At 38.6% G+C, this 27,135-nt stretch overlaps 2 protein-coding genes across 4 annotated transcripts in view; one reads left to right on the top strand and one right to left on the bottom strand.

Annotated features, from left to right (window-relative positions):
- Positions 1–27,135, bottom strand: part of CEP85L (centrosomal protein 85 like) — a 106,846-nt gene that overhangs the window by 24,385 nt on the left and 55,326 nt on the right. For both annotated transcript variants that reach the window (XM_040058089.2, XM_040058090.2), the window contains exon 4: positions 3,864–3,985. In XM_040058089.2, coding sequence (XP_039914023.1) covers positions 3,864–3,985 — 122 coding nt within the window. The remainder of the gene's footprint in view (positions 1–3,863; positions 3,986–27,135) is intronic.
- Positions 19,964–26,516, top strand: PLN (phospholamban). 2 transcript variants are annotated; one of them, XM_040058091.2, is made up of 3 exons: positions 19,965–20,174; positions 23,623–23,657; positions 26,049–26,516. In XM_040058091.2, the coding sequence occupies exon 3, from the start codon at positions 26,170–26,172 to the stop codon at positions 26,326–26,328; it is 159 nt and encodes a 52-aa protein (XP_039914025.1). In that variant the 5' UTR covers positions 19,965–20,174; positions 23,623–23,657; positions 26,049–26,169; the 3' UTR covers positions 26,329–26,516. The 2 variants fall into 2 exon arrangements, with proteins under 2 accessions (XP_039914026.1, XP_039914025.1); XM_040058092.2 differs by lacking the exon at positions 23,623–23,657 and having other exon boundaries at positions 19,964–20,174.

The following is a 27,135-nucleotide window of genomic DNA, read 5'->3' as shown; positions in this document are numbered from 1 at the left end:
CAGACATTAGAGTAGTAAGTGTTGCAGCAGCAGATTTCCTCTTACGGACTAAATCCTTAAGTCCTCATTCATGGCCTGTACAATAGTTCTTAAGTGGAAAAAACACAAGACACGCCTTTAAGTGCCCCTGTGTTCTGCTATGCACACACAGAGCAGGCTTGCTTTCTTGCACCATGTTTTCACTTCCTGAGAGTGGAGTTTTCCTCTCATTTTCTTAAGAGTACACTTAAAAAACATTCAGGTTTCCACTGATTAAATTAGCACTAACTCCTAAAGTAGTTTTAAAAAGCAAACCAAAACCACTTTTAAATCCATTTATTTATGCTGTGAACTACTTAAATAAGTGCTGAACAGACTGCACAAAATACATCAATTTAATTTATCTACTACTAAATCTGCTGCTCAACACAGCATACAGATCAAAATCAAGGTACTTGTTCTATTCTCAGGCTCCAGTGGCTGTTTGGGATTTTAAAAACGCTTGCATTTCTTCTAGTGACACACCGAAGTATCCAAATATTATGATTCATGCTGTTAAGCATTACTCCTTGAATTGTTTTTGTAACTATTGGAAACTGTTGGAATCCTAGAAACTTAGAATTTGGGGTTTTGTTGTATAGTGGTACATGTGAGTCAAGATGGAGGATTCTGGCTGTTGTCTAAGTCCTTCACCTTCTTTTTCACGGGTTTGGGTGGTTTTCTGTAATTGGGTGAAAAAGGTCCGCATTGCAGGCCTTGGATGGTCATTATTAGGTCAAAAGTATAAATAATATGGGTATCATCTTGTTATTGGGGGATTGTCACTTAAATAACCTTGCAAAGAGTTAGAAGCGCTCCATTTTACCTTTGTTTTCTAAGAGCTCACTCTGCGTAAAATACTGTAAATACTGTGTCTAGATAAGATATAATGAACATTCCAAGTCCGAACTCAAGCTTGGTGTTTCCCCAATATTATTCATCCTGACCTTGGCAGAGACGAAAAGAAGCTAAAATCTTTACAGGAAACTTACTTGCAACTATTCCTATCTGGTAGATTTCCAATGCAAAAACAAGGAAATTTAGTAATCTAATCTGGAAGGGCTGAATTTTTTGGCCTTTTTATCTTGGTGTGGAAAGAAGGGAAGCAGACAGCATGTTTCACTTTCCTTCTTCTGCTCTTCCTGCCTTTTTTAACAAGGTACAACAGCCTAAAGATACTACGCTGTACAGAGCATCCATTTCCTACTTATCAACAGATTTAAGCACTGCTATGAAGAACAAGGTGTGCGATGCTGATCTCCTCCACTTCCTTGATACATACAATTCCCAACAAAAGAATGTTTAGCCTTAAAAAAAAAAAAAATGGGTAATGACCCTGTGGGTGAAAGGGAGGCTGGTGACAAGGGCAAGAGGGTAGTGTTCCCGGCATTGTCTCTTCATCCAGCTGTTCCTTGCACTTGCCAGCTGCAAACAGCTGGGTCTGGAGCAGTGTGCCAGGTGCTGTCCCACTGCTCTGGCTACCCGGCAGGAGGAGGTTAAAACATCTCTGCTGAGCTTCTGTCCCCTCAACCATCAGTTTGTAAATTCAGCATGTGACTTAAGGAGACTTTTAAAACTCCATGAAAACCACACATACAAAGGGCCCTCTCAGCAAACACCGCCTACCTAACCTCAGTCAACAAATTACTTTCTTCTCCGTCTCCCCAAAGCATAAATTCTGTAATTTAATTACCATCCTGTGGAATTAACTACACTTTAGCAGGCTTTTTGTTTTTAATTTCAGGTCACTATTCCTAAAGAAATTCAAACTCTGAAAAGAAGTTTAAATTAAGTTCAGGAAGACCAAAACCTTGACTACTTAGGTTTACTCCCAAACACCATTCTGAAGCTCAGTGCAAGAAGGCCTTGTGTTCCCACGTGTTTAATATAGGTAAAAGCGTATTTTCACTCAGGGCTGCTTTGTGCCTTGAAGAAAGGCAGTTTTCACACTTAAGCCTTATTAACACCGTATCTAATAAGAAATGTAACACTAATGCTTTTTAATGGAGTTCTATTTCAAGGTTTTTGCACAGCAGATATGTACCATTTTCTTCATGGGTAAAACTAAAGGTATTTTTATTTATCACAGAAAGCACTACCTCTTCTTAAAAAAATTTTAAAATATACAACCTGCTGTAAAACCTTTGTAAATATGCAACATTGATTTGTACTAATCTTAAAAATACAAATCCATCAATGTTTCTATTTCATTTTAAAATTACTTTTCAGGCAAATATTTTGCTCAAATGGAAATACAATATTCAAAGAAGAGCCTGTTCTGTGATGTATTATTACACTGCATTATTACAAATTACAACATTAACACCAAGTATCTACTTGAATATGTAACATCACTAAGTGGTCTGTTCCATTTCAGTAGCTTCCAAAATGTATTTTGCTTTTTCAGCTGAATGAAATTATCTAAACTAACTGGTGAGAAATCCTGAAAGAACTGTATTCATTATCAGTAAGTCACACAAAAGAAATTACTTGTACAAAAAATGAACCAGCACACCATCACTGGGTATCAAAAATTAGCTTTTCTTCCTCCACACGGACAGTATCAAGAAACATTAGCAGGCAGCCAGGTTACAAGCAGGGACTTCAGAAACTTGTCCCTCGACTGTAAACACTTTCTGTGTGAGAAGAGCAACACCAACTGCATCTTTAGCTGTCAGTGTACAACAAGCCTTCATCCAGAGTGCACAGGATGATAAGCCCAGCAGAAGCACTGAAGACCACCCCAGCCACCATGAGCAATGTACTCACAAACACTGCTGACAGCATGGGCCCCAGGAGGTGGGCTGCAGGTTTGCTACTGCAGCATTACTACTGACATAGCAAGCCTGAAAAAAACCACTGTAATTTAGATGGCCTTTAAGCAGCTGATCAAAAGGCTCTGAGAGGAGATGTAAACAACAGCTAAAGATGTTTCCATTTTAACTTCCCATCCCCTTGGGAGATCACCACCTCCGCAGGAGAGCTGGCAGAGTGGGATGGTGAGCCCATGCCTCAGCTCCTAACTGCATCCCATCTTTGCTGCAGCAGCAGGTAAACACACACTAACATCCTACATCAAGCCAGGGAACCCAATGCCAACTTCCATCGCTGAAATGCCACCACAGGAACTGGCCAGAGTGCTATGGGACAGGAACAACTTCAATCACTGCAATTCCTCATTCTGCTGCAATAGAGGAATGAACAAGCTCTTGCACAACCATAATCCTCCTGGTACTAGAAACTTAACAGCAGTGAGTTGCTACTAAGGTCCATTCAGATTGACAGCGTTTTTAATAAGAGGTTATATATTTAGTGATGTAAAGAGTCTGGATTTAATGACTTAATATTTTATTATCAGAACAATTTGTATGAGGATTTGAATAGGATTTTATGGCTGAATATCACTACAAAGGCCAGTTTCTCAAAGCTTTATCAACTGGCTACAAATATATTGCATTTCTGTACTTGTGACGGAAAAGAAAATCAGCCCAATGCAGCTGACTAATTTTCATCTTGCAATTCACTTCCAAGACCTCACAAGCAGAAAGATGCTACCAGCAGCCTGGTAAGAAGCTAAGAGGGAAACCCGACAGCAGAAGTGGCTGCTGGGCTCACTGTTCCTTTTCCACTCCAGAGGTACTAAACCTCCTAAATATATTTCCAACTTTGTGTAAGACTTTAGGCCATCTGCCAGTCTTCTGTCCTAGCAGGATTAGCTCCTATATATTTGTGCATAAATAGTGGCTGGACTGAAACTTAACAACTTTACAGCGTTAAGTAGCTCTCCTGAAAGCCAGTCTTCACTTCATCTAATGCAATGAACACAGCAGGACCTGGGTACTTACCTATCAATCACAAACTCCTTCTGTCTTAGCAGCCCCTCTTTAATTTTCATTAGAGATTCCCAGTTGCTGGAGTCCTGATAGCTGGTAGCTGGGTAACTTGATCGAGATGTTCCAGGTGAAACCTGCATAAAATAATTGTAGGATTAGCAGCCAAAACACTGAAAGTAACTAATGTCCTACGTATTATGATATTTACAAAGTGGTTTGCTCTTACAGAAACCTAAGGACTATTTATCAGTTTAATTCAGATTAGCTTAGTATAAAACAACTGGATTTATAAACAGGTTTCTGGAAACAAACCTCAGCCCAGTGTAACTGATTTTACAATTTCTCTACTAAACAATCCCTAGCTCTAGAAACAGTTTGGAATGAAAAGCTCATTTAGAATTAACTACATCATCAAGAGGAAGACCACAAAATGTTCATAACCTGCTTGCAATTCTTGAACTTCAAACAACAGGGCCTGGTAACTGCAAGTAACCAGTTCAGCCCCGCTGGTAACTGCAAGTAACAGTTGGCACTGCCCCATTCAACTCCCACTTGTAAAATCAGTGTTCACAGAAAGAGAAATTTCCCTTGATGTGTGTGCACTTAAAATACGGAATATGAGAATAAAATTCTGGCTAAACTGTAAGAGAATAAAACTTTCACAAGCAACAGATTCCAGGCTTTCTGTCAATTTTCACAAAAGCCAGGCTTCGTGTCTCCCAACAAACTGACAGCAACAACTGACTGAACTGAATATGAACCAACAACATCGTGGTTTGGAAGAAAAGTGAAAAAACTGGGACATTTAATCAAACAAGCATTTATTACAAATTTATTACAAATATTTGCATCAGAAGTTCACATAAGGGAAGGTTTAAACTAGAGCTTCTGAGATTAAACTGAGGGATCCCAGCATCATCTGCCATGAAGTATCTTTTAATCTTCTATCAGTTTTTTGATTCACTGAAAAAAGATTAATCCTTTTATAATCTGAGAGGCATCCTGGACAAGGCTGTCTTTCTATGTTTTTGAAAAAGAACAAAAGGAAAAAAGTTAAAACATGTCTATTAAAAAAAACAAACAAAGAAACAAAACAAAAAAATCCCCCCAAACCAAAACAAAACGAAACAAAAAAAAACCCACCAAACACTTTAGGTTATTTTTTCTTTTATAGCTCCACAATGTTTTAAATTTCATCTGAAATTACAACAAACTGTACTAAGAACAAGACATATGATCAACAAAGTAAGTAAAACAATTGCCAAGCACTTCACGCTTTTGGTCAAAGTTTTACTGTGAATTACAACACTGAATGGAAAGAATTCATTGCTTAAACCACAATACCATGAGGTACTAAAGTCAGGAGCCAATTCCTCACAACTATAATCTCTTCTGTAACTTAAAGGAGTATTTCTTCCCAATTAGTCTAGTTCAGTTCAATCCCTAGCTTGCCCACTGACGTGTTTCTGCACGTATATTCTCTTTTTACTTATAACCTAAAACCAGATAAGATGACAAGACCACTTCTAAAAACCTTTCAAGACTGTTACACTCCCACCTCACCCCCCATTCCCACACATCCAATTTATCTGCTTCAGGGAATATTTCTTCTGCTTAACAAACTGGATAGCTTCAATAGTAATATCAGGTACAAATTATTAAAAAAACAAAAACCAATCACAAAACCCATCAACAGTTCTACACACTAAATAAATACTGCATGCCAATTAAAAACAAAATCTAAACTGGTGATACAATTTTTTTGTTGTTGTTTGGGCAGTGATCTAACAAAACTCAGGAAAGAAACCTAGTCATGATTCCTTCTGTAAGTAACACTTCTGTAGAATCTTTAAGGCCTAAGGAATCTAAAATTTATTTTGCCTGGGCAGCTCCATCCAGACCACATCACTTCAAAGTCATCTTTGGGGCTTACAGAATACCTTAGGATTGTCACATTCTGGTTTGTATTAGTTATACATATGACTGGCTGAATTGAGAGGCACCAGCACAAACCTATTCCAGTGAAAGTCTCTCTTAAGTGACCCATGCCATGTCATGCAGTACAAAGTGACAACGTCAGGAACTATCACTGGACTTCATGCTATGAGTTTTTTCCTTTGCTTTTCCCACTACACTGCTAATGAATGCTTTCCTACATCCACCTCAACACCATTACACTACAGTCAAAAAAGAAAGAAACAGTCCTTATTGCAGGTGGGATTAGATCTTTACTTTTCAGAGCCAGAATTTCTTCCTCTACCCAAAAGAAAACTCACAAGATTTTGACATGATAAACAGGAAAAATATGGCTTTATAAAGCCAAATCAATTTATTGAGCATGATGAAATTTGTCTTTAAGACTGAGCTATAAAAATGAAGAGATTAAAGACAACAATTTAAATATGAACCCATGTTAAATGAAGACACTATGGAAGTCACTGGTAATCTCTTCTAGGAGAATTCTTCAATGCAACCCCCTTATTTCAATCTAGCACCACACCAAACAATAATCTGCAGTGAAGTTGGAGAAAACCCCTCCAAATTTGGTACAGTAAGTAACTGCACAAGTCAAATATTGTAGTTGCTGAAAAGCAGTGCATTGAGTTTTGCCATGTAAAGAACAGAGTAATATTCTGTGATTTATACGCCAACAATAGTGTGTTAGTTTGGGGTTTTTATTAAATCTAAAACATAAGGCCTCCAAAGACAACTCACTGAGACGCTTTAACTTTGGAATATACCATATCCTATGGAGTATACATGCTGCATATACACAGGTAACAACAAATGAAATATTACTTTGTATTATAACTGTGTGCTTAATTTTTTCACTCTGAACAAATGAAAAGAGAAACAAGAATGTTTGATTCTGATAGCATGTTTCATCCAATTAAAAAAAAAAAAAGAATATTCTAAAAATACTTCTTAGCACTTCCCAAAATAACAAGACACTTCACTCATTTATGAGCACATGGTGTTGACTACTACAAACAGCTTTCTAGCTTTGAATTGTGTGGTAACACACAGGCAGTCTGCTTACGTGTGAGTATCTTGTCTCCTAAGGATATCAAACTAAATAGTGAGACCAGATACACTTCCAGGAGTCATATTTAGAAAGCCATCCACAACTCCAAGCCCTTAACTTGAATCATCCACAACTACAAAACAAAATACCATCTGGAAAGACACCGCATTCTTTTCTATCTGTCCTACAAAATACAACTATTTTTGTCACCTGGCACCCCTTCTGAGAGTATCAGCCTTGTCCTGACAACATGTGCTCAGTTAGAACAGTATCCTTTGCACGGGGACATCCAAAGGTCCTCACTAGCTTGTTTAGTGACAAAGGCTTGGCAAACCTTCAAGTCACTGCTGAGGCAAAGTCAGCTGCTGGGGAAAAAACAAATAAAATAAGTAATCTTTGCTGCACTAGCCTAGATGTAAATACCTACTGCTAGAACAGACACTGCTGACTGATAGTTGCATACTGAGTATCAGTAGAAAAATGATTTTTCTGTGGGCAGAGTGTAACAACATTTAGATAACTTAGGTCAAATATGGCTAGGTTTTTAATTGTGCTAATTAAAATTATCTTCTCAAACATGCCCATAGTTTCTGACTGAAGCAGATCAACGTCTCAGCACACAGAGTAGCCCAGCATTCCATGTGTTATATGCTGTATCATGCCAAATTATGTCATTTACAGCATCATGAGTAAAGGGGAAGTTGCAAAACGTCAATATAATACTTAATCACAAAAAAAACCCTCAAAAAAAAAAAAAAAACACCTCCAAAATACCAATGGATTTGAAAGGGTTTTTCATGAAAGCTGCAGCTTAAATAATTTAGTGTTGTCCATTCTACAACCATAAATTTTCACAGTCCATTACTAGCAACCAGCAGAGCACTAAGAATTATGCCAGGTGAGTGATCCTTTCTGGACAACTGTTTACACTGCCCTATGCTATCATAAACTCCTGTCCTTGGGGTCATTCTTCCCTTGCTGCATTTTACAGGCATTGCTCACCAGAAAGAGAATTCCTTGCATCCGCAACTAATCCAAGGTAAAGAATCAATACAATGTCAGCAGGAGCTAAGGATTCCTTTTTTGACTGACAGATGAGGAAACAAATAGGGGTGACCCCTCAGGCTGTGCCTCAGGGATATCACTGGATGGATAATGTGGGAGAAAGAAGAGGTGGATGTGGCAGCAGCAAGCTCAAATGCACTTGTCACAGAGATTCCTCCTGCCTATGGGTCACCTGTGACGAGAAAAGGTTTAAATCTGCACAGGCAGAGCAGCAGTCACTGAGGAGCTCTGTAAATGCTCCCCACCCTGGGTAAGAAAAAAAAAAATTACCCATCCCTTTCTCCCTGCACAGATTTCTTCCTAACATCAGGCTTAGTGTTTCAGCTCAGAACAGGTCCCATAATTTACACAAACTCAAAAGATGGTTCATCCTTTTGCAGGTGAAACATGACAGGGGTGGTGGCTCTCACGCAGGAAAAGCTATAGAAGGCTGCAACCATGGAATAAGGCCCTAATTTTAAGGAATTACTAATACAGAAAGGCTGTGCTTGCAGAAATGCACTAGAAACACAGCCATAAAGCTGAATCCTCCACACTGTAACAGATTCTGAGTTGGGTAGAAAAAAGACTACAGACAAGAATTCCTAATTTATGGTATCTGTGTATCACCACCACCTACCTATTGCTCTACGCAGCTCCATCTTTGCCTTTTAGGGAAGATAGTGTTTCTGCTCAGTAGGATATAATCACTACAGTTTTTGGCAGCAAAACATAGGCTGTATCACATATTGCCTATGCTTTCACAAATTTCCAGCAGACACGGGGGAAAGAACATCTAATCATGCCCTTGCACTTTTATTTCAGCCATGGTGTACGTGGTGTTCTTTGGGGAATTTCTGTAACGCGGAAAACATCATTAAAATCAAAATTGAAACACCATCAAATGGTGAGGTACTCAGAAATACAGGTGTATAGTAGAGTGGTTAACATTGCCAACAGCAAAATCAAAATAAAAATCAATAAGGCTTGGAAAAAAAAAAAACCCAAACACATACTTTATATAGACGTGCAGCCTGCAAAGTAGTCAATATAAGAGAGACCACACCAGGGAAAATACACTTGACTGGAGTTGACAATTTAATCTGCCTGAAAATCAGTTTAATGAAGTCGGGATTGCCTGTATATGGGATGTCAGGTTACAGAAAAAAGGGGGCGAGGAAAAGGATAAAGCAGTGACTTTAAACAGCTCTGGCATAAACCCAGATGCAAGAGTATGTCTGGTAGTACAATGTGAGGAACCAGAAAGTCATTGGGACAGTAAAACGTGTCCAAAGAGAAACTTTCATGGCTTAAAAGCCTAGAAAGAGTGATTTATGATGAAGAGCTAAATATCACAAAGGCTGACAAGACATGAAATCAGACAGCAAATACCTTGTTTCCTAGGTTGAGAGTCCGTGTAAACTAAAGTTGATGGAATGAAAACTAGATATGGCAACCTGGGATAAGAGTATCAGGAGAAAACAAACAAACTAAAACCAGCAAACAAAAACAACAAAAAAACAACCCATAAAACCAACTAAAGAGATGGAGAAAAGCAGCAAAAGCATATTGCAAACAACTGAGAGAAGATCCAAATTTTAAGATTTTAGAATCTGCACTGGATGAAGTTTAAGAATTAAAGGGCAAGCCAGTCCTTACTTGATGACACATCAGGACTTCCTTTGAGTTAGGGTTAAATTATGCATTCATGTGACTAACGACACACTGACTACACTATGTCAAGAGCAGAATAAGCACAGTTAGGCACCAATCTCATTGACAAAAATTCAAGAATCAAAATTCATTTTAAAAGGGAACACCTCGAAGATGTATAGCCAGAGCTGAACTGCATGGATCTAACATCTGTTGCGTGACGTTTTAAAGCTTTTCCAATAAAAAATTAAAATGCTAATGCTCTTTACAGACACCACCACTAACATCATAAAATTTGAGAAAGTGGAAGGCTTTCAAAATGGAGAAGAATAAACAGTAATAGCATTCACATGCCTCCTAAAGGCAGCACTCCCTCTAGTAATTACACTTTTACTAGCACATTTGTTCAAACTTCCTTCACAAATGAAATCCCCATTGCACACAGGGCAACACACTTAATTCAGATTTCACAGATTTTACTCTCATAAGCCTGGGAGGAATCTGACAGTCCTGCAAGTTACTGTTATTTGTATATTTACTTCTTCCCCAACATTGTTTATACTGCCGCTGAGGTTTCTGAACTTCATCAAGGTCAGGTCTGATAATCACAACAAGGGAAGAAGGCATGGTCCCTCTGCACAACAGCTTACAAATGAATTAAGAGCAAAGCATAGCAAGTACACGGTTGCTGGGATACAACAAGAAATGGGAGAAAACAAAGGCTAAGGTCAGGTAGCTATTCACCATGGAGGAAAAAAAAAATAAGAAAGAAGCAGAGATTTTTTTTTTTTACTTATGGCATAGTTACAGGGTTTTGATAGCAACCGCGTGGTCACTTAAATGTGGCATAAATGTACACGGCTATCAAAGGGAGGGGGCCTGTTCTCCTGCCTCTTCTCACCACTTCAAACATTCATACCTTTCAGCTCCCTCCTGACAGCCCCAGTCCTACACTCTTCCCTCCATCCCACACACATGAAGGTTATTTGCATCTCGGTCAGACTCTTCTCAGATTCATTGTACAAGGCCATGTGAGATCTAGCGCTGGCACACACTCTTAAGTGGGAAAGCAGCGCACAAGACAACACATTTTGCAGTGGTACAGCTTTGTGCTGGATTAGTATGAACATGACCACAAGCTGAATTATCTCAACTTCAGGCATTGCCAAACCCTTCCAAAGTATAAGTGTATATATAGACTGAGTATTTTCTATGCTTCTGAAAAAAACCCCTATTATGCAGTTGCTATGACATTGTTAAAGTTACTGGCCAAGACCTGGTGTTTACATAAGAAATCAGCTCAAGAAAAGGAACTTGCACATGAAGGTGGCATAACAGAATAAAACCAAAAGCCTCGTAATACTTCACTATTTCTCACAGTAGTCCTGCCTGTGTTGGCTCTATGAATTATGACGGCACACAGGACCAGCAGCACAGTCCCAGCCTACAGTCAGAAACTGCATGTGTAAAATCCTTATGTGTTCACAATCTGGATTCAGCAGAGGAATCTGAATAAAGCAGAAATATAGCAGAGGATTTGTAAGGGAAGGGGACTGGAATTCTGGTCACTGCTTAACAGGCAAGGTTTTGTTCCTTCTAGCATCCCCGACAGCACGGTGCAAAAGCCTCCGATGGCAAAGAAGTCGATTGATTAACTCTGAAAAGTTCGCAAGATCCTTAGGGATGCATGTTTTAGGGCAGAGACAAGAGCAGTCTCCTAGAAGAGGCTGCAGCTACTCAACAATCCTCCCTGACTTTCCTGACCCTCTCATCTCTGTCCCCTAAGCTACTACGTTCCTGAAGGGTGAAACCAGCACTCCCAGAGCTGCACACGGGATGAGGATACACCCTCCTCTGCTTATCTTCCCCTGAACAACCACACTTCGTTTGCTTTTCTGTGTTAGTATAACATTCCTTCATACTCCACGCAACACCAATATTATTTTTGTTATAAATCCTTTCCATTTATATTCTGGCAAATGTTATGAACACAAAACACTTCTAGGTGCCACTTAATATGACGTTAAAAGCAACAGTGCCTGGAATTTTCCACTGATAACAACTGGGTCTTTCCTAAGTATAGAAGCACTTGTTTTATTAAGTGTGCATTTTATCTTCCCACTGCATTGAAATTCAAATGTTCTTTACTATAAAAAAAAATTTTTAAACATCTGGAGATGAAAGGGAGTTTCCACAAGTATAACTTTTTTTTTTTTCCCTTAAAAGCTTTTTGTTGAAATTTCAGTGTTAAATTCATTATTTCTTTTTGTTTCTTATTCTGTCCTGGAAAGCAAAGTGATTATAGTTATTCAAAAAGACCATTGTTTTATGTGCTGCATAAATACAGGACATGTTATTCACTATAAAAAATTATGAACTGTACAAGTAAGACAGAAGTAACTAAGAAAAAAGGAATAGTTCGCAAAAATCAATCATGAATAGAAGGACATGTAAAATATCTCAGACATCCTCAACCAAGTTCTGATCGTTTATAAAAACCTTTATGTTAAATGTACATTGCTAATACCTACAAACACCTGTTCACTGAATGCCAGTCTGGATTGGTCATTGATTACTTACTATGCTTGCTCATGGCTAAAGCAGATGTAAAAAGTGACCTAGAAAGCAATTTAAAAAGCATCTATTTTTTGCCAACCTGCACAAACTTTGCAAGGATGAGCAGAGCTGGCCATCGATCTTGCACAGAAACTAACAGGAGTCCTCCTGTAACAAGAAGGTAACAAAAAGAGAGCACAACTTCGGTGAATAGTAGAGGAAAAAAACAACCCATACTTATGCAGTAATTGGAGAAGAAAACTTAGAAAAACCTTTTATGCACAGAGCACCAAATTCTCTTACTGAAACATGCAACATACTGGAAGAGAGAGAAGCCACTATGAATTTAATGTGAAGAAGGAGCATAAATTTGGGGAAAATAATGCTCTGCAATTTCTTTATTAAGGGTCTTGATTTTTTGAATGGAAGTTGTTGAGATTCTGTGAAGGGTGTTGGCCCCTAAAGCAGAAAACTGAGCCTCTCCTCTCTTGTGTTCCATTTGCTTCAGCTTTTCACCACTTCACAACGAACATGAGCCATGTGTGTAATACTCAGCAAAAATAACTGAAGCTTAAAAGAAACAAAAAATAAATCCCACAAAAATAAAGCAGAAACATTCAGAATATTTATATTAGAACAAATCCAAGTATTCCCACAAACTCAATAAAGTACATTTTATTTAAAAACAATTATCCAGAACTGGTCTCTATGAGCACTTGCCGAAAGAAGGAATGAAATTACTAGAACATGTGCACTTCAAGTTTTGCAGATGCAACTTCTGTGTACCTTATAGCTGATGGGGAAGGAATGATTATCTACTACACTCTTTCCCAGTTCCTTTTAGACTGATAAACCGAAATTGTTAGCAAGAACAAAGACATCCTCTCACACACACCTTTGTGTTGGGGGCTCCTTCCCTGGACTCCCAACACCTTTGCTCTACTCCAGCTCTCATTACCACGAACACAGATTTAAAAAAACAAGGAAAAAAAGACAAGGATACTCTATATATAAACAGTGGCAAGTGGGGGATTTAGTAAAGCCACCTTAAGCGGGGATTGGAAGACCAAACCGAGTTCTCTTCTAAAAGTCTCGTGCAGAGTTAATAAGGTCTGTGGCCATCAGAGCACTGCACAGTGTGAGTACAGTATTAATTTACATTTATTGGTGACTACCCTGAAAAACTTCCATGGATGGGAAAATTAGAGGCATACTCATGTTTTCTTTCTCAACTCCAGGAATTCCTCCCAGAAGGAACTAGCTGTTCCAGCCAGCAAAGCAAGCAGAACAATACATGGACCTACTGAGAAGATTAAATCGCTTCAAGCAATTCTACCACCATTCCTGTACAGCATCACATATGTAACATAGCATCACATAGGCATTTCAGCCACTTGCCCCAGAATTTTGGAAAAAAATAAAAGAGGATTTTGGTTTTCTTTTCTTTTTCTTTTTAACTCACAAGGAGAAGCCATGTGCTTGCATGGCTCTCTGAATTTCAGAGGAATTTACAGAGGCTCTGCACCCCTGACAAATCAGATCCTGGAATCTCTAAAGTAAGACATTTGAAAATCCTAGCCTGAAACTTCTACATCACTGATAAACAGAAGAAATGTTGTTAATTTAACACTGGACTGTGTGTGAAAGCAGCAACCACACAGCCATGGAAGATAGTCACATAATTTGTGTGTGGAGTAAGTGACGGATATTTGAACTGTTTGGCTTCAATCCAGATTGAACCTTTTCCACTTGAGTTTATGAGGGGTACTTGAAACACACTTGTCTCTAGCAAAAGCAGCAGTATGATGTAAGGGAGCATCCAAACATCCGTGTCAGTGTGTGAAGGTGTTTTCCTTCCTTACAAGATAAACTCAGGGGAAGCCCTAGCACCTTCTTTATATAGGCAGAAAGGGTAGAAGTTCACACTAAAAAAATAAATATCACTTTCATCAACAGCAATTAGTACTTGTCACTTGTAAGTCTCCAAGTTTCTTAAAAAGAAACTAGACTTGTTATTCTCATTCTACAGAGAGGAAACTGAGACAAGAACAAAGACAATTTGTCTTTTCCAAGAACACCAAAACACAGCAGATTCTCTGTTGTGGAAACCATTTTGTAAGCACAATACTGGTTTTAACAGACACAGATGAGACTATCTCTGCCTAAAGAAACATAAATATCTGTTGGTTAAGGGAGGCTCATTTAGAAGGTGGGAAAATTCATGCCTCAGAACAAACTATCTTTGTTTTCATTTTATAATTCACGGAGATGTCAATAATAATGTTATACCAAGTACTCACACAACCAATTGATACAGAAGACTGTCTTTCAAAACCAGAGAACCAATTCAGTTTCAATAAAGGCCACAAAAAGAGGAAAGCAAACAGTTTCTTTTATAAGAACGGAGTCATAAAAGCAAGAAAAAAGCTCTCCACATCACCTCAGTGGTCAGGAAACTACAGACAAAACAATCTGTGAGGCTACACTCAACAAAGCTTCCATGCTTCAGTGACTGACCACAGAACTTCCATGAGAAAGCAGCTGCCTGAAACAGAGTACATAGTCAGAAAATATCTGCAACACCAGGAAATCTTTTCTTGCTAATCAGAGCTGGTCTGAACCAAGGAGTAGAGCCATGCTTTTATTTGGCACATTCTGCAACAGAATAAAGAAAAATATGAAATTCTGTACCTCAAATTCTCAGGTAATGAAATTCAGGATCCTAATTTTCTGGGGTGCTTTTGTGCTGATTTTTTTTTTTTTTCTCCTGCAAAAGTAATTTTGAATCAGCACTCCACTTCCAAAAAAGGAAAAGACATTCTGCTACTTAAACAAACTTCAGTGATTTTGGATGAAGTAAAAAAACACCCTTAGCATTTTAGCTATTAATTGCATGAAACAAAGATACAAAGCAACAGAGAGCTGACACTCACCATGGGAATTAGTCTTATTTATAGTCACTCGATAGAGGGAAGAGGAAAAAAAACCCACAAACTTCAGAGCAAAGGACAGAAGTGAAGGAAAGACACACACCATTCTTTAACACCAAGCAAGAGAAAAAAAGGTGCTTCTGGCTCCCACTTCTCTAAGAAGGGCCATATGAAAATTAGCCTGAAAACTCTTTAAAAGCCCGATTTATGCCATCTCCATGTTGATTTGAATGAAGATCCCCATGAGGCAAGATGTTGAGCCCACTGGTCTACCTGCTTCCTCTCCACACTACCTGAGGGCCATCACCACAATAGTCTGCACAAGACAATCTTTCAGTTCCTAAACTATGACAAAACATTCATCATTTGGGCAATATTTATGTATTTCTGTTAGGACAACTTTCAGCTGAAGGTAAGTAGCAGCAAAAGCTAAAGCCCAATCATTTCTCCTCAATTCTGCAGTTACACTTTCAAGTGGAGATAATACAGCAGCACCACTTGGCAACTGAAACATGGTCTTCCAACTTTATCTCTCCTTCATGTGCCTTTGTCCCGCTGTTCATCTATCACTCACAACATGTCAAATAACACAACTAATCTCTCTGCTTCCCAGAACAGTTTATCTGAAAGACACTCAACACAGTTTCTTAGGTATAAGGATCTGGGCACACCACCTAAAGCACACTGTTCAGTTTAACCAACTGAGGACACCGGTAAGCACTAAAACACAGTGTTCCCAGCGTTTCATAGAAATAAAGAACCTTCAGTGCAATGAAGATCACTTAATTTCCTATCTTGTCGCTATTTTGAAGATACTTGGCATCACTGAAGATAACTGCTACTAGAAAACGATTTGACCTTCACTAAGCTAGTAAAAAGGTAAACTTCGTTGCTGCGAAAGCTACCAGGGATTTACAAGAACACAGCTTTTAGTGTTGTCAATATTTTCTTGCAAAATAGACCACCTACATGGGTCAGGTCTGTGTTCATTGTATTGTCTCTACATGAAATAAGTGCTTCCTAACGGGGTTTGGGAAGAGGAAGGACACAGCCGATTTTCAGAGCAACAGCCAGGCAAAACTTCTTGTTTCCCTTCTCTTGTAACACTGGGTCAAAGCACCAAAGACAGTAAACAGGCGTGACCCACTTCTGCACCCTGCGATCTACTTTAATGGTTTAAGGTTTGTGCCAGTAACAGCAACTGAAACGAAAACATTTAAGATGACCTTTCAAAAAATGTCTTTGGTCAGTAACAAATCAGATGACTAGTACTATCAGAGCATTCACCATTCCCAAAAAGAGAAATATTTCAGACCAAGGTTTCTATTAATTTATTTTGTACTTTTTTCTTAATCACTTTGCAATGCTATGCTTTACAAGCTGCTGCCTCAAAAAGTAATTTCATCTTGTTTGTGAAGAAAAAAAAAAAAAGTGAAGAGCAAACTAATTTAATGTCTGTCCAATGGTTAGGAAAAATAAGTATGTCTTGTCCCATAGGAGAATACCATGATGTGAAGCCTAGGTTCCTCAGCAGAACTGTTTCCTTTAACACTAACAAAGACCGTAAGTCTCACTATACAAAAGCAGGAACACCTGCAGCCTCAGAAAGGCAACTTCCTGCACACAAATCCAGAAGATATTGAGATTACAGATGTGAGTGAGATTCACTGAAGTCAGATAATCATTAAAGGAGGCTTCAGGTAAAACATATAAGCAAATGGGTCATGAGTCTACCAAATTCAAGTAAAAAATCTTAAATGCATTTAAAAAGTTATTATCTCTCAACTGATGACTGTCACCTTATTTAGTGTGATTCTGGAATGCTATTCACACCAGCACTGAAAATACTGATTTTTCTGTACTTTCAAAGGAAGGAAAAACTCACATTTCCCTTTAGGGTGTATTAGGCTTGCAGCACAAATGTAACTGAAGGATACATTAGCTGGGTCCTTTCTCTTAGAGAACAGCAAGAAGGGTCCTGTAAGCCACATCTGCTAATACCTGGATGGCTGCAAGCAATCTCCCATCACAGAATCAGACCAGAAAACTACTGGTTGCAAAAAGGAAAGAACTCATTTTAGAGTTCAGTTTCAATACCAAACTCTGCTAGTCTGTCCCACAAACACACAAATTAACGCACATTTGTGGGAGCATGCACTTCTCCCTTCTGTGTGTTCTTCGTTACTGTTAAACCAACCGTGCCAACACAAGAATTTCTGCCCTGTGAGATCACAGAAGCACTTTTGCAGTGTGAGAGAAAACATCATGCAGCATCATGAAACAACTCACTACCTGAAGTACTCAGACAAATTTCTTTACTTGTATATTATAAATAATTGGACTTGGATCTCAGTCCATTTCCATACAGTCATGATTATCAGTGGACCAGACAGTGACACCTCAAACTCTTTACAGAATATATAGGTGGCCAGCGTCTACAGTTTGAATTTTGAAAAGTAGCACAAGAAAGGCAAAAATAATCCAGGAAATTTTTACCAATGTGAATAGAAGTCTTACGATTATTATTAAAATAAAGGAGCTGTTATGCTGAAGCACAACACATCTCTTTTTAGACATTATCCTAAACATCAACCGGATCCCTAAATAATTTCTGAGGAGAAACACGTTCTAGTGGTAGATTCCTAATCTCCTGGAGAAAGCCCAGATCATCTCCATTTAAGGTCAAGCAGGCAACAGCTGCACATTTTTGTTCCCCAAGAACAAAATTCAGCAGACCAAAACCTCCAACACAGATTCCTTTTTTAAAGCTTTTCCTTCCTGATATCCACGGGTGTCTGGACCTGTTCACCCAGGAGTGAATGAAAACAGTACAACGATGTGCTCATACATCATGTCTGTACTTGTCAGACTTGACACGTCCCATAAGCTGTACTTTGGCATCTGACTCAGAACCCCACCAAAACCTCCATGAGTTACATGAGGGAATGATAACTAACCTGAACTGAGAAAAATTTTCTCAAGAGCATGTTCCTAAACAAGCTTGTTTTTAGAGAAACAACATCGATACAAGATCTACAACACTCACGTGGTCTGAACTTGTACATGTTATTGTTATTTGGCAAATACATTTTCCATCTTAAAATTCTTATCAGAGTTGACATTTAGAGAAGATGTATATTATGTTTCTGATGAAATCCTAGTATTTTTTCAGTGCCTTAATTTCTACATTTAAGTATCACTCTTTAAAATGGAGACCAAGCTATGACTGTGTCAGCAGCTCACAAACAAAACCAAATTCTCTTAAGGTATCTCGTTTCTAAAAAGCTCCAATTCATTAACAAAATGAGCCAAGAATGTGGAGCAGTGTAACTAACTAACATGACAATTTTACATCAATTTGGTAAAAGGGAGGAATGGCACTGCAGCTGTTGCAGTGCTGGGTGTATTTAGCAAAATACAGAGGGTGAATTTCAACAGTGAAAGTTTCATAAAAAAAACAACAATCCAACGCTAGAACTTTCCTTGGATGACAGCATACAATAAAAACATGAAATTTCCCTCATAAAAAAGCCAAATACAGTTTGCTTGACTGTGAGAGATTTATAATTTTAATAAAGCCATTATAAGTAAATCATGAAACACTTTGCACCAGCAAAGAACCATCACTCCTCACTGTGAAGATATTCAATTAACTTTCAACTGAAATATGAGACCCCAGACTTCCTAGGTTTGATACTAAAGGACAACTGAAAGACAGCAGATTTATTACACGAAAGCCAAGTTGCTAACTTCAACTGTGATATAATCAACTTGCAGAAGAGCTAAACCATATTTACAAAAATAAACACAGAGCTCAATTTGAAACACGGTTGTACACCATCCCCAAAGCCCTTCTGCCTCTGGTTTGAATGATGTACCGCAGCAGGGCTTCCAGGGAACAAAAAACCCAAACTAAACAAAAAAACCCCCACCCTCTCTGGGTTCCTGCTTAAAGCCAAGCACTCATCTATGCTAAACAATAATTGTCAAAACTGAACCTGAAAGTGTTCAGAGTTAGGCTGAGCTTCTGTATTTTTGCCTGCAATTTCCAAATCAGGAAAAGGCACATGCTGTCAGTTGCATCCACACAGAAAGCCTGATGCTGGATGCTCTCACTTGACAGCTTAATCCTTTCACATCCAGTAAATCCTTCACTTCCCCAATGCACAAAACCTACTCTGTATGTGCACTATGTTGTGACTTCTCAATACAGGGAAGTATACATAAGATAACCTGCAAAGTAGCATCAAGCTGCTACTCCTATCCAAACAAAGAGAAAAGGCTCTCAAAAAATTCACTGAAATAGTTTCCAGCCACAGAAAGTGGGAGCAGAAAAAATGTGGAAGTGTGTTTTAAAGGAAAGGTAAATACCTTAAAAAGCATAGTAATGATAAATTTCAGAGATGACCTTACATATTCCAGATTTGGGGAAAAAAATCCTCTAAGCCACCTATTAAAGGTTGGAAGAGGCTTGAAATACATTAATCATACACTATAAACTGAATACCAGCTATGTAACAGAATTAACAAAACAATATATATTGAGAGTGTAATTTAAAAAATACCTTGGACAAAAGAAAGTCATTCCAAGTCAAACACCCACAAGAAATGTGTCGGCCCTCACTATTTAGGGTTTTTTTATGAATAAGAAACATTGCTGTAGCAAAACTAATACATCCAAAACAGGTCGCCGAGTAAGTTCCCATTTAAGCTCCTGGTTAAAAAAAGGCAGGGTGGCAGGGAACAGCTCCCTTTGCTCCCCCACTGAAGCATGCAGCTTCCCAGATTCCCTCATCCTGTGATTGAGCAGGTGTCTCCCTGGCACACAGATCCTTTCACAAAAGGAAAGGTGCTGCCCATGTTTAATACATCACTGCTGGGAACAAGTTTAGAGGAGCCACTGCCTGTGTCAGAAGGCAAATGGAACCAATCAACTTGTGAGCTGCTGAGTGACACCGTGAGTCCTGCCTCTGAAACTTTTGTTATTTTTTCCCCTCAGCCTACTTCAATTGTTTCCACAACTTGGTCACAGACTCGGACAAGTTGCCAGAGATCTACAGGCACATCTCACAGCCCTGAGCAAGCTCCTCTGTGCTTCACTAAGTCACACCAGGGGTAAGGAAACTCTCCTCTGTGTAATCTTTTAGTTCTTGCAGGAAGGCATGCTGTAGCTATACTTTTCTACAAAAAACTCCTCTACTCAAATTAACAGCCGGTTTTAACTGTTTATCAAAAATATATGGAAATATAGGCATTACAGCTCTGAGTCAAAGATATACTGCTGTGTGGGGAGTCTTTCAGCAACAGGAAAGGCAACATAATTTCCTATATGTTCATGGGACACCGGCTGTCCTTGGGTAGATGATTTATACAGGTGGTATTGCACAAGAAGGTTAGAAGATTTCACCAGGTTTCTCACACCTTTATCTTTCCTTTTAAATTTATTACCTTTTGCTTGTTTCTTCTTTTGGTGGTTTGGGTTGGGTTTTTAATCCAAAATATACAACGAGAATAATTCTCTTAAAGTTTCATGGCGGCATTCTTTTTCCCAAAGCTGCCTATTCACAGACCAGCAAGGGTAAAGAAATGCTTTCACCATAAACTCTGTAAAACATTTTTCTGATCTAACACATTGAGAAAGCAAACCTTTTTTTTCCTGTGGTATGATGAAAAATTACCCTTAATTAAAAAATGTAATTGATTTATAGCAGTACTAGAACTGAAATTATATCATGTTTACTCTAAGTGCAGCCACAGAATGGATGTAGTGGTTTTGCTTCCATTAAATGTTTATTTTCTCCTGTTGTTCATTGTAACTAACACACTTGTTCTAGATTGCTTCTAATAACAAAGAAATAATTTAGCTAGGATTTGTAACGTCATGAACTGAATTTCAAATGCAGAAAATAACCTATATATTTCTAAGGGAAGCACAGACACGTTGTACAATGAAGCACAATCCCAGCTTTAAAATCACTGAAAAAAGGTGCACCTCAGAGAAACATGTCACATAGAGAACATTCAATATTTACATATAACAATATTTTAAAAAGAAATACGGTTCACGAATATTTATGTCTCTAAGGTACTTATGCTCCTTACAATCATGTTTCTCCCTTCCAGCAATTCACACCTTACTTCTCGTGTCTACATATGGTTCTGGTTAAAGAAGAGACAAACCGAATAGAGACTTTTAATTTTGTGAGGTGTGTTTTCTCTGTAAGTGAACAGATACACCTAATTCCTTTTCCTATTAGTGGCTGGTAGACATCAGGCAAAGATACATCCAGGTTTTTTTGCTTAGCAGCCTTGTGCCAGTTTTGAATATCCAAGTGAGAAAAATGTATGGACATGCTCTTATTCCTAAGGCAAACAATCTGTTAGAGAGCTCTCTAAAAGCTGTTTGCAGTAGGCAGAAGCAGCACTTCAGACCTCCCAGTGCCTCCAAAAGAGCAAGGAGATTCCGAGACAGTTTTTTTTCAAGGCTGAAGTATTTTCAAGTGAAGAGAGGAGTTAAGGTTTATTCTACCACCCAGAGAATCTTTCTCTTCTACTACAAATATTGCATATGCAGACCTTTAAAAATACAGATTTTATGCATACACACATAGATTGAACATACACACAGACACTTAATTACCATAGGCAGTTCTTCACTGGAAGCTGGAATGCGTCCCATAGCCACAGCAAGTTGGCTGCCCCATCATCTCAAATTTTATCCTGTTAGAGTTCAGTAATTTAATGTAGATGAGAGAGTGGCTCAGCTGTTAAATTAAATTTTAAAATTTCACACTTATAACATCCCATGTGACAAATGTCCAAACCCTGAGAAACAACCCACAGTCATGACAGAGGCATGTGCTGCAGGACAGGTGATAAGTGTTACAAATCAATGTGAAATTAAGCATTTAATTTACAGCAGGCAAATTTGTCTTTGTTTTTTTTTTTTTTCTAATCATTTGTCAAGACAATGATGCAATTGCTATTTAAGAGAGATTCAGATTTATGTATTACCACACTTTTATTTTTAAAATCTGCATTTATTTCTCATCCTCTGAGAAAGTTAGGAATATAGTGACTCCATTGTACAACAGGAAACTCACTGAAATCAGTTTGTAACTGGTAGTGTGAAGGTGATTTACACTGCTTTTTCAGACCATCACCAAGAAAAAATGGTTGGGATACATGTACAGAACTACAACAGCAACTTTTTGTTTGCTTTAAGAACAATTTAATTTAGAAATAGAAAAGTATCCCAACTGGAGAAATAAAAAATTCCACAGGGAAGTAAAGTTCTGTTCCTTAAAACTACAAGACACTAGAACTGAAGATTGCTTTTGCTTTCTGGAGATTGAAAAAAGGCTTAACAGGACCTTCCTGGCACCAAGTAGCTTCTCAGAAGCTGCATTTATCTATTATATCCTTCTCAATTATACCATTGTCAATCACAGACAAAAGGTAAAAAGAAAGATAAAGTGAGTTTGTTTTTCTGTTATGAGCCCTTCTCAAACTATGAGCTGTATTGTTGCTTCTTCCCCCATTCCAAGGAAATGTTTTCTCCATATGATTGAAAAATTACACTATATGCCACAAATCAGTGCCTAAATCTTCAATCAACATTACTTTATAGTACTTCTTCCATCACTATGTTTATGGTTAGTAAGGCTTTTTTTTTTTTTTTTCCAATAGATAGAAGTGAATTACTGGGGTTTGGGGGCATCTCATTGTAAAAATCTGTGCAATAGACTTATGCAACCTAACTTTAACAACCCCTCAGGGCTTCACTTGGTCATGCAGAACTGCAAGAATTCAAGTAAGTCAAACCTCTTCTATTCCACTGATATCACTGCTGCATTTAGTGAACATATGACAGGAAACAGGCTGTGGCATTTCCAAGGGAGCCAAATTTATCCCGTGTGACTTCAAGGGAGTCAGTGCAGTTGCACCAGGAATGAGCGTGGCTCACAGTTTTCACTTCGGTCACATACCCCCTCTCATTGTGAAGGGCACCCAGGAACAAAGATAAAAATAACCTAATACAAATCAGGGGAACAGGCACATGTCAGTGAAGTGGGAAGCAATAATTGTGGTCAGTGACTCAATCTAAAGTAAGGGGTACAGGGGATTCCCTATATAGTAACATATATGGTCAGCCACCACACCTCTTCCTGCAGATTCACTCTGTGAATCTCTGTGCTTAAGACAAGCCTTACACATCCATTAACAGCAGTGATAAATAAAACTGCACAGCAATGCAGCCAACTGTTCCTCTTCTGCGATGCTCAGTCTTGTCACCCAAATAACACTTTGTGACTCTTAAAAAACATCAAAAATAATTTGCCTTTTTGCTGCACTTTTGTTTCAAGAAGTGGTGTGTGCATGCACAATTCTTCTTTATATTGGCCTAAAACACCAGGGACTGAACAGCAGAGAGCAGATACTATTTGTGACAACGATCAGTTTTTGTTCCTGTGTAATTGTTTTCCAAGCTGTCCATTTTGACCTTGATAGCCACCCATATGCAGCTGCTTACTGAATCTGTTTCTCTTTCTGCACACTTTAGGTAGGTGACAGCACCATGGAGGATTAACAAGCAAGGTATGTGTTTATTAGTTGAACTCGAGCACTTGTAAAGACAAATTTGTTGAAATACAGACACAGAACTAGCTTCCTTTGCTTACAAGAAAACTGATCCCAAACACAGTCATAGGAGGTTAAAAACCATATAGATGTATCAAGAATTTCCAAAATCACAAACTATTAAATCAAGAAAGTCAGTCTATTTTATCCTCTCCTCATCTCTTCTCTACAATGTTTTCTAGCTGTATGAGGTACAGAGATTTTAAGTTAGGCTACCTTTCATTTTTTAAGATCCTTTTGCATACCCTTCTGGTCACATATGTCCAAATACCTATTTTAGCCTTGCCCCTTGAGCCATGCAAATGAAACAAATGCAGCAACACAGCAGTGCAGATGCCAGCAAAAGTGCAGTTACACCTAATGCAGTGCACATGAAATGGAATGTACATTTATTCTGCACGTATACAGGTACACATCGATGCTGTTACAATCCTTCCATGGGCCCCAAGAAAAACAATCGGGAAAGATAAATGTTGCTGCAGCAGGTCACACGCAGCCGAAAGACCAAGAGTTGCACACACGTGACGCTGAAAAAATGACATAAAACGCCATGATGAAGTCACGTGTAGGAAATGCTGTGCTCTGGGCAGTGTCTGTCACAGACGTTGGTTACACAAACTCCTCTCTATCCATGTAAATCCATTTGGAGTTCATCTACTGGGACTTGTCTGCAAGAAGATAAACAGCCCCTAATGCACTCCAGCCTGTACTAGGCCGGGAGAATGAATGTGCATTCAGCCAAGAGACTTTACAATTCCTGTGCATGTCTTGCTTTCACTGCACTTGGGACAGAGTGTGACTAGCAAAGAGCTAAGCAGAATATACTTGGCAAGAGTTTTAACTGCTTAAATAGATGAAAACAGGTACAGCAAAAAGTCAAACAAAGATGAAAAATTGTAGTCACTACCAGAGTATGTTCTGGTGTATGGGGTTTTTTTTGCAATAAAGTTAAGATCAACTACAGGTCAAAAAATCATAACAAAATCTGAAGTCCAGTTTGAGAAGGAGATGTCATCACATGGAATCCTCTAGCGGTATTAAAATAACCACATACAATCTGATTGCTTTTGAACACTGCCACTGAAAGCACATGCATTCTGCTCATACAGTACCATTTAACTCTACAGCCCAACATGGAGGTATTAGAAAACGAAGAGCCTGAAAGACACTCATTTCCTCTTAAGGTTTTTCCATTTTAGCCACATATAAAGACATAATCATGGGCAACAAAGTCTCTCTGATTAAGTCATGATAATCATGTAATTTGGGCAGCAGTCATCTAAGCAATTGTTTTCCTTTATGTGGCATATATAATTTCACTTATTTCCAAGAAAAAAATAATGAAGTGGTAATAAGGAGAGGCCTTCTGCGAAATAGAAGAACACAAAATAAACTCATAAAATGTTTAAGGGTAAGTGCAGCTTTAGGAACAAAGTCTGACAGATGTATATATCATCATTATTTTAAAAACCAAGTTTTCACATTGTGACAGCCCCTACATTTAGGATCCAACTCACCATGAGCTAAAAGCATGTTTCAAAGCCAGCTTCTTGCCATGGAAGGTTTGTACAGGAGGGTTTTAACATTGCAACTACTTCTTTGGATACACTTCAAATGTAATGCTCACTCAGAAGACAAAGTTGTGTAAATGCTTTGCTTTGTTCCTCACAGCAGTCCTCTGCACTTGCACCCATGTTTGTAATATATTGTCTGACATGCATAGAAAAAGATTTAGTAATTACTCTGTCTTGTCTGTTGAGAACTGTGCTACTAAAATTCCCTACAGCAGTGATGCATTAGGTTTTAATTGCCCACCATAAAGAACTTTTTCTTGGAATGGAAATACTTCAGCAAGATTTCTTTTCCTCCTTCCAGAAAAAGGTACTGGTAGATCAGATTACCTACTCTGTCAGTACCAGCCAGCAGGATTATCCAGATCTCCTGGCTGAAAGGTCTGTGACCCTACTCTTATCATCAAGCCTTCACATGTGCTTGAACAAATAAAGCAGAGGGGGGTGTGTGGAAAGGCAATCAGCCACAGTCCTTTCAGAGACTGTGTAAAATAGAAAGCTTAGGATCTAAGCAATAATCTGGGCAAAACCCAGATATCCACAATTTCCATAGTACAGTTACTCAACACTGCTAAGAAGCAGGTGCTCAGTAGCCTTCAGGAGAAGCATACAACACAAATCTAAACCTAAAACATCAGAATTTTAAAATCCTGTTTTAATCTAAAAAGACTGTAAAGCAATCTCTTTTAAAGTTCTAAAAAGTCTGAAATAAACAATCTCCATTTGCACTCATAGAAACACTTCTGCACTTCTAATTCTCTGCTTTCCTGCTCTACAGCTCCCCAAAGGCTGTCTAAAGCAAAGAGAAGATATTAGGCGCTTTGCACTGTTCCTGACCACTGCTCTTCTTTCCTGCACTCATAAAACCTCTGATTCGTGCCCTCTGCTTTCTTGTTGCCATGGAGAAGGTCCAACACATGACCCGCTCCGCTCTGAGGAGAGCCTCAACTATTGAGGTCAACCCACAAGCACGCCAAAGGCTCCAAGAGCTCTTTGTGAATTTCTGCCTGATCTTAATTTGCCTCTTGCTGATCTGTATCATTGTGATGCTTCTCTGAAGTTCCAGCACTTCTCTGCCCTGTCCTCTAGGAAAGTCACTCCGGGGGAAGAGAGACCTACACGTGCAACTCCCAGTGCAAGGATCCTCGTGTGACGGGGGCTAGCACTTGGACTAGAGGCTGTGCCAACCGGCGCTCAGTTATCTTACTGCCCGCTACATGTATTAAAAACCATTTTCTGTGCAGAACAGCGTTTAGAGCCTGTAGTTACAAAGTTGTGCATGACTCAATTTGTCAGTCTCAATCAAGAGGTGTCTTTACTATATGGGGTAAAGTATCACTAAATCAGATTATCTGCTCCAATGAGTAACAGCCAGCAGCTGGTAAATTCAATGTTTTAGTCAGATAAACACCACCATCAGTTTTTGGGGGCCTAAGTGTTTATAGGTTTCTCTGAAAATCTTTAAGCACTTGGAAGGGTTGCAAATTTGGACCATGCCTGCCCAAAAAAGAGCTTACAGGTACAAAGCCCTCAACACATCCTGGGAAAATTTCTGCCCTGCTTAGTTCAAGATGCTGCATCTCTGCATTATCAACTGAAGACATTCAAATTGCTTTAGTGTTTTTCAAAGGAATATGAGAATGAACCAAAAATATCTTCTAAATCAGAAAGGAAAAAACTATTTCTTATGTTTTTCTCCCATTTAAGGGATCTTATACATGTGACATCTGGAAAGACTTTTCATTATGTTTTGCAGAAAAAAATCAACACTACCACAACTGATATATTAAAAAATTGTTTTCCATAGTCATTTGACTGATACGGACAACTGGCACAACCTGGATTCTCAGAGTTCTTAATATCTG

The sequence above is a fragment of the Hirundo rustica genome, chromosome 3 (genome assembly GCF_015227805.2).
Source record: "Hirundo rustica isolate bHirRus1 chromosome 3, bHirRus1.pri.v3, whole genome shotgun sequence".
NCBI classification, from domain to species: Eukaryota; Metazoa; Chordata; class Aves; order Passeriformes; family Hirundinidae; genus Hirundo; species Hirundo rustica.
This window is presented reverse-complemented; position numbering and strand designations above follow the sequence as displayed.

What these genes read in the sequence shown, in the direction of transcription:
- PLN (XM_040058092.2), top strand. Translation starts at nt 26,170, where the DNA reads ATGGAGAAGGTCCAACACATGACCCGCTCCGCTCTGAGGAGAGCCTCA.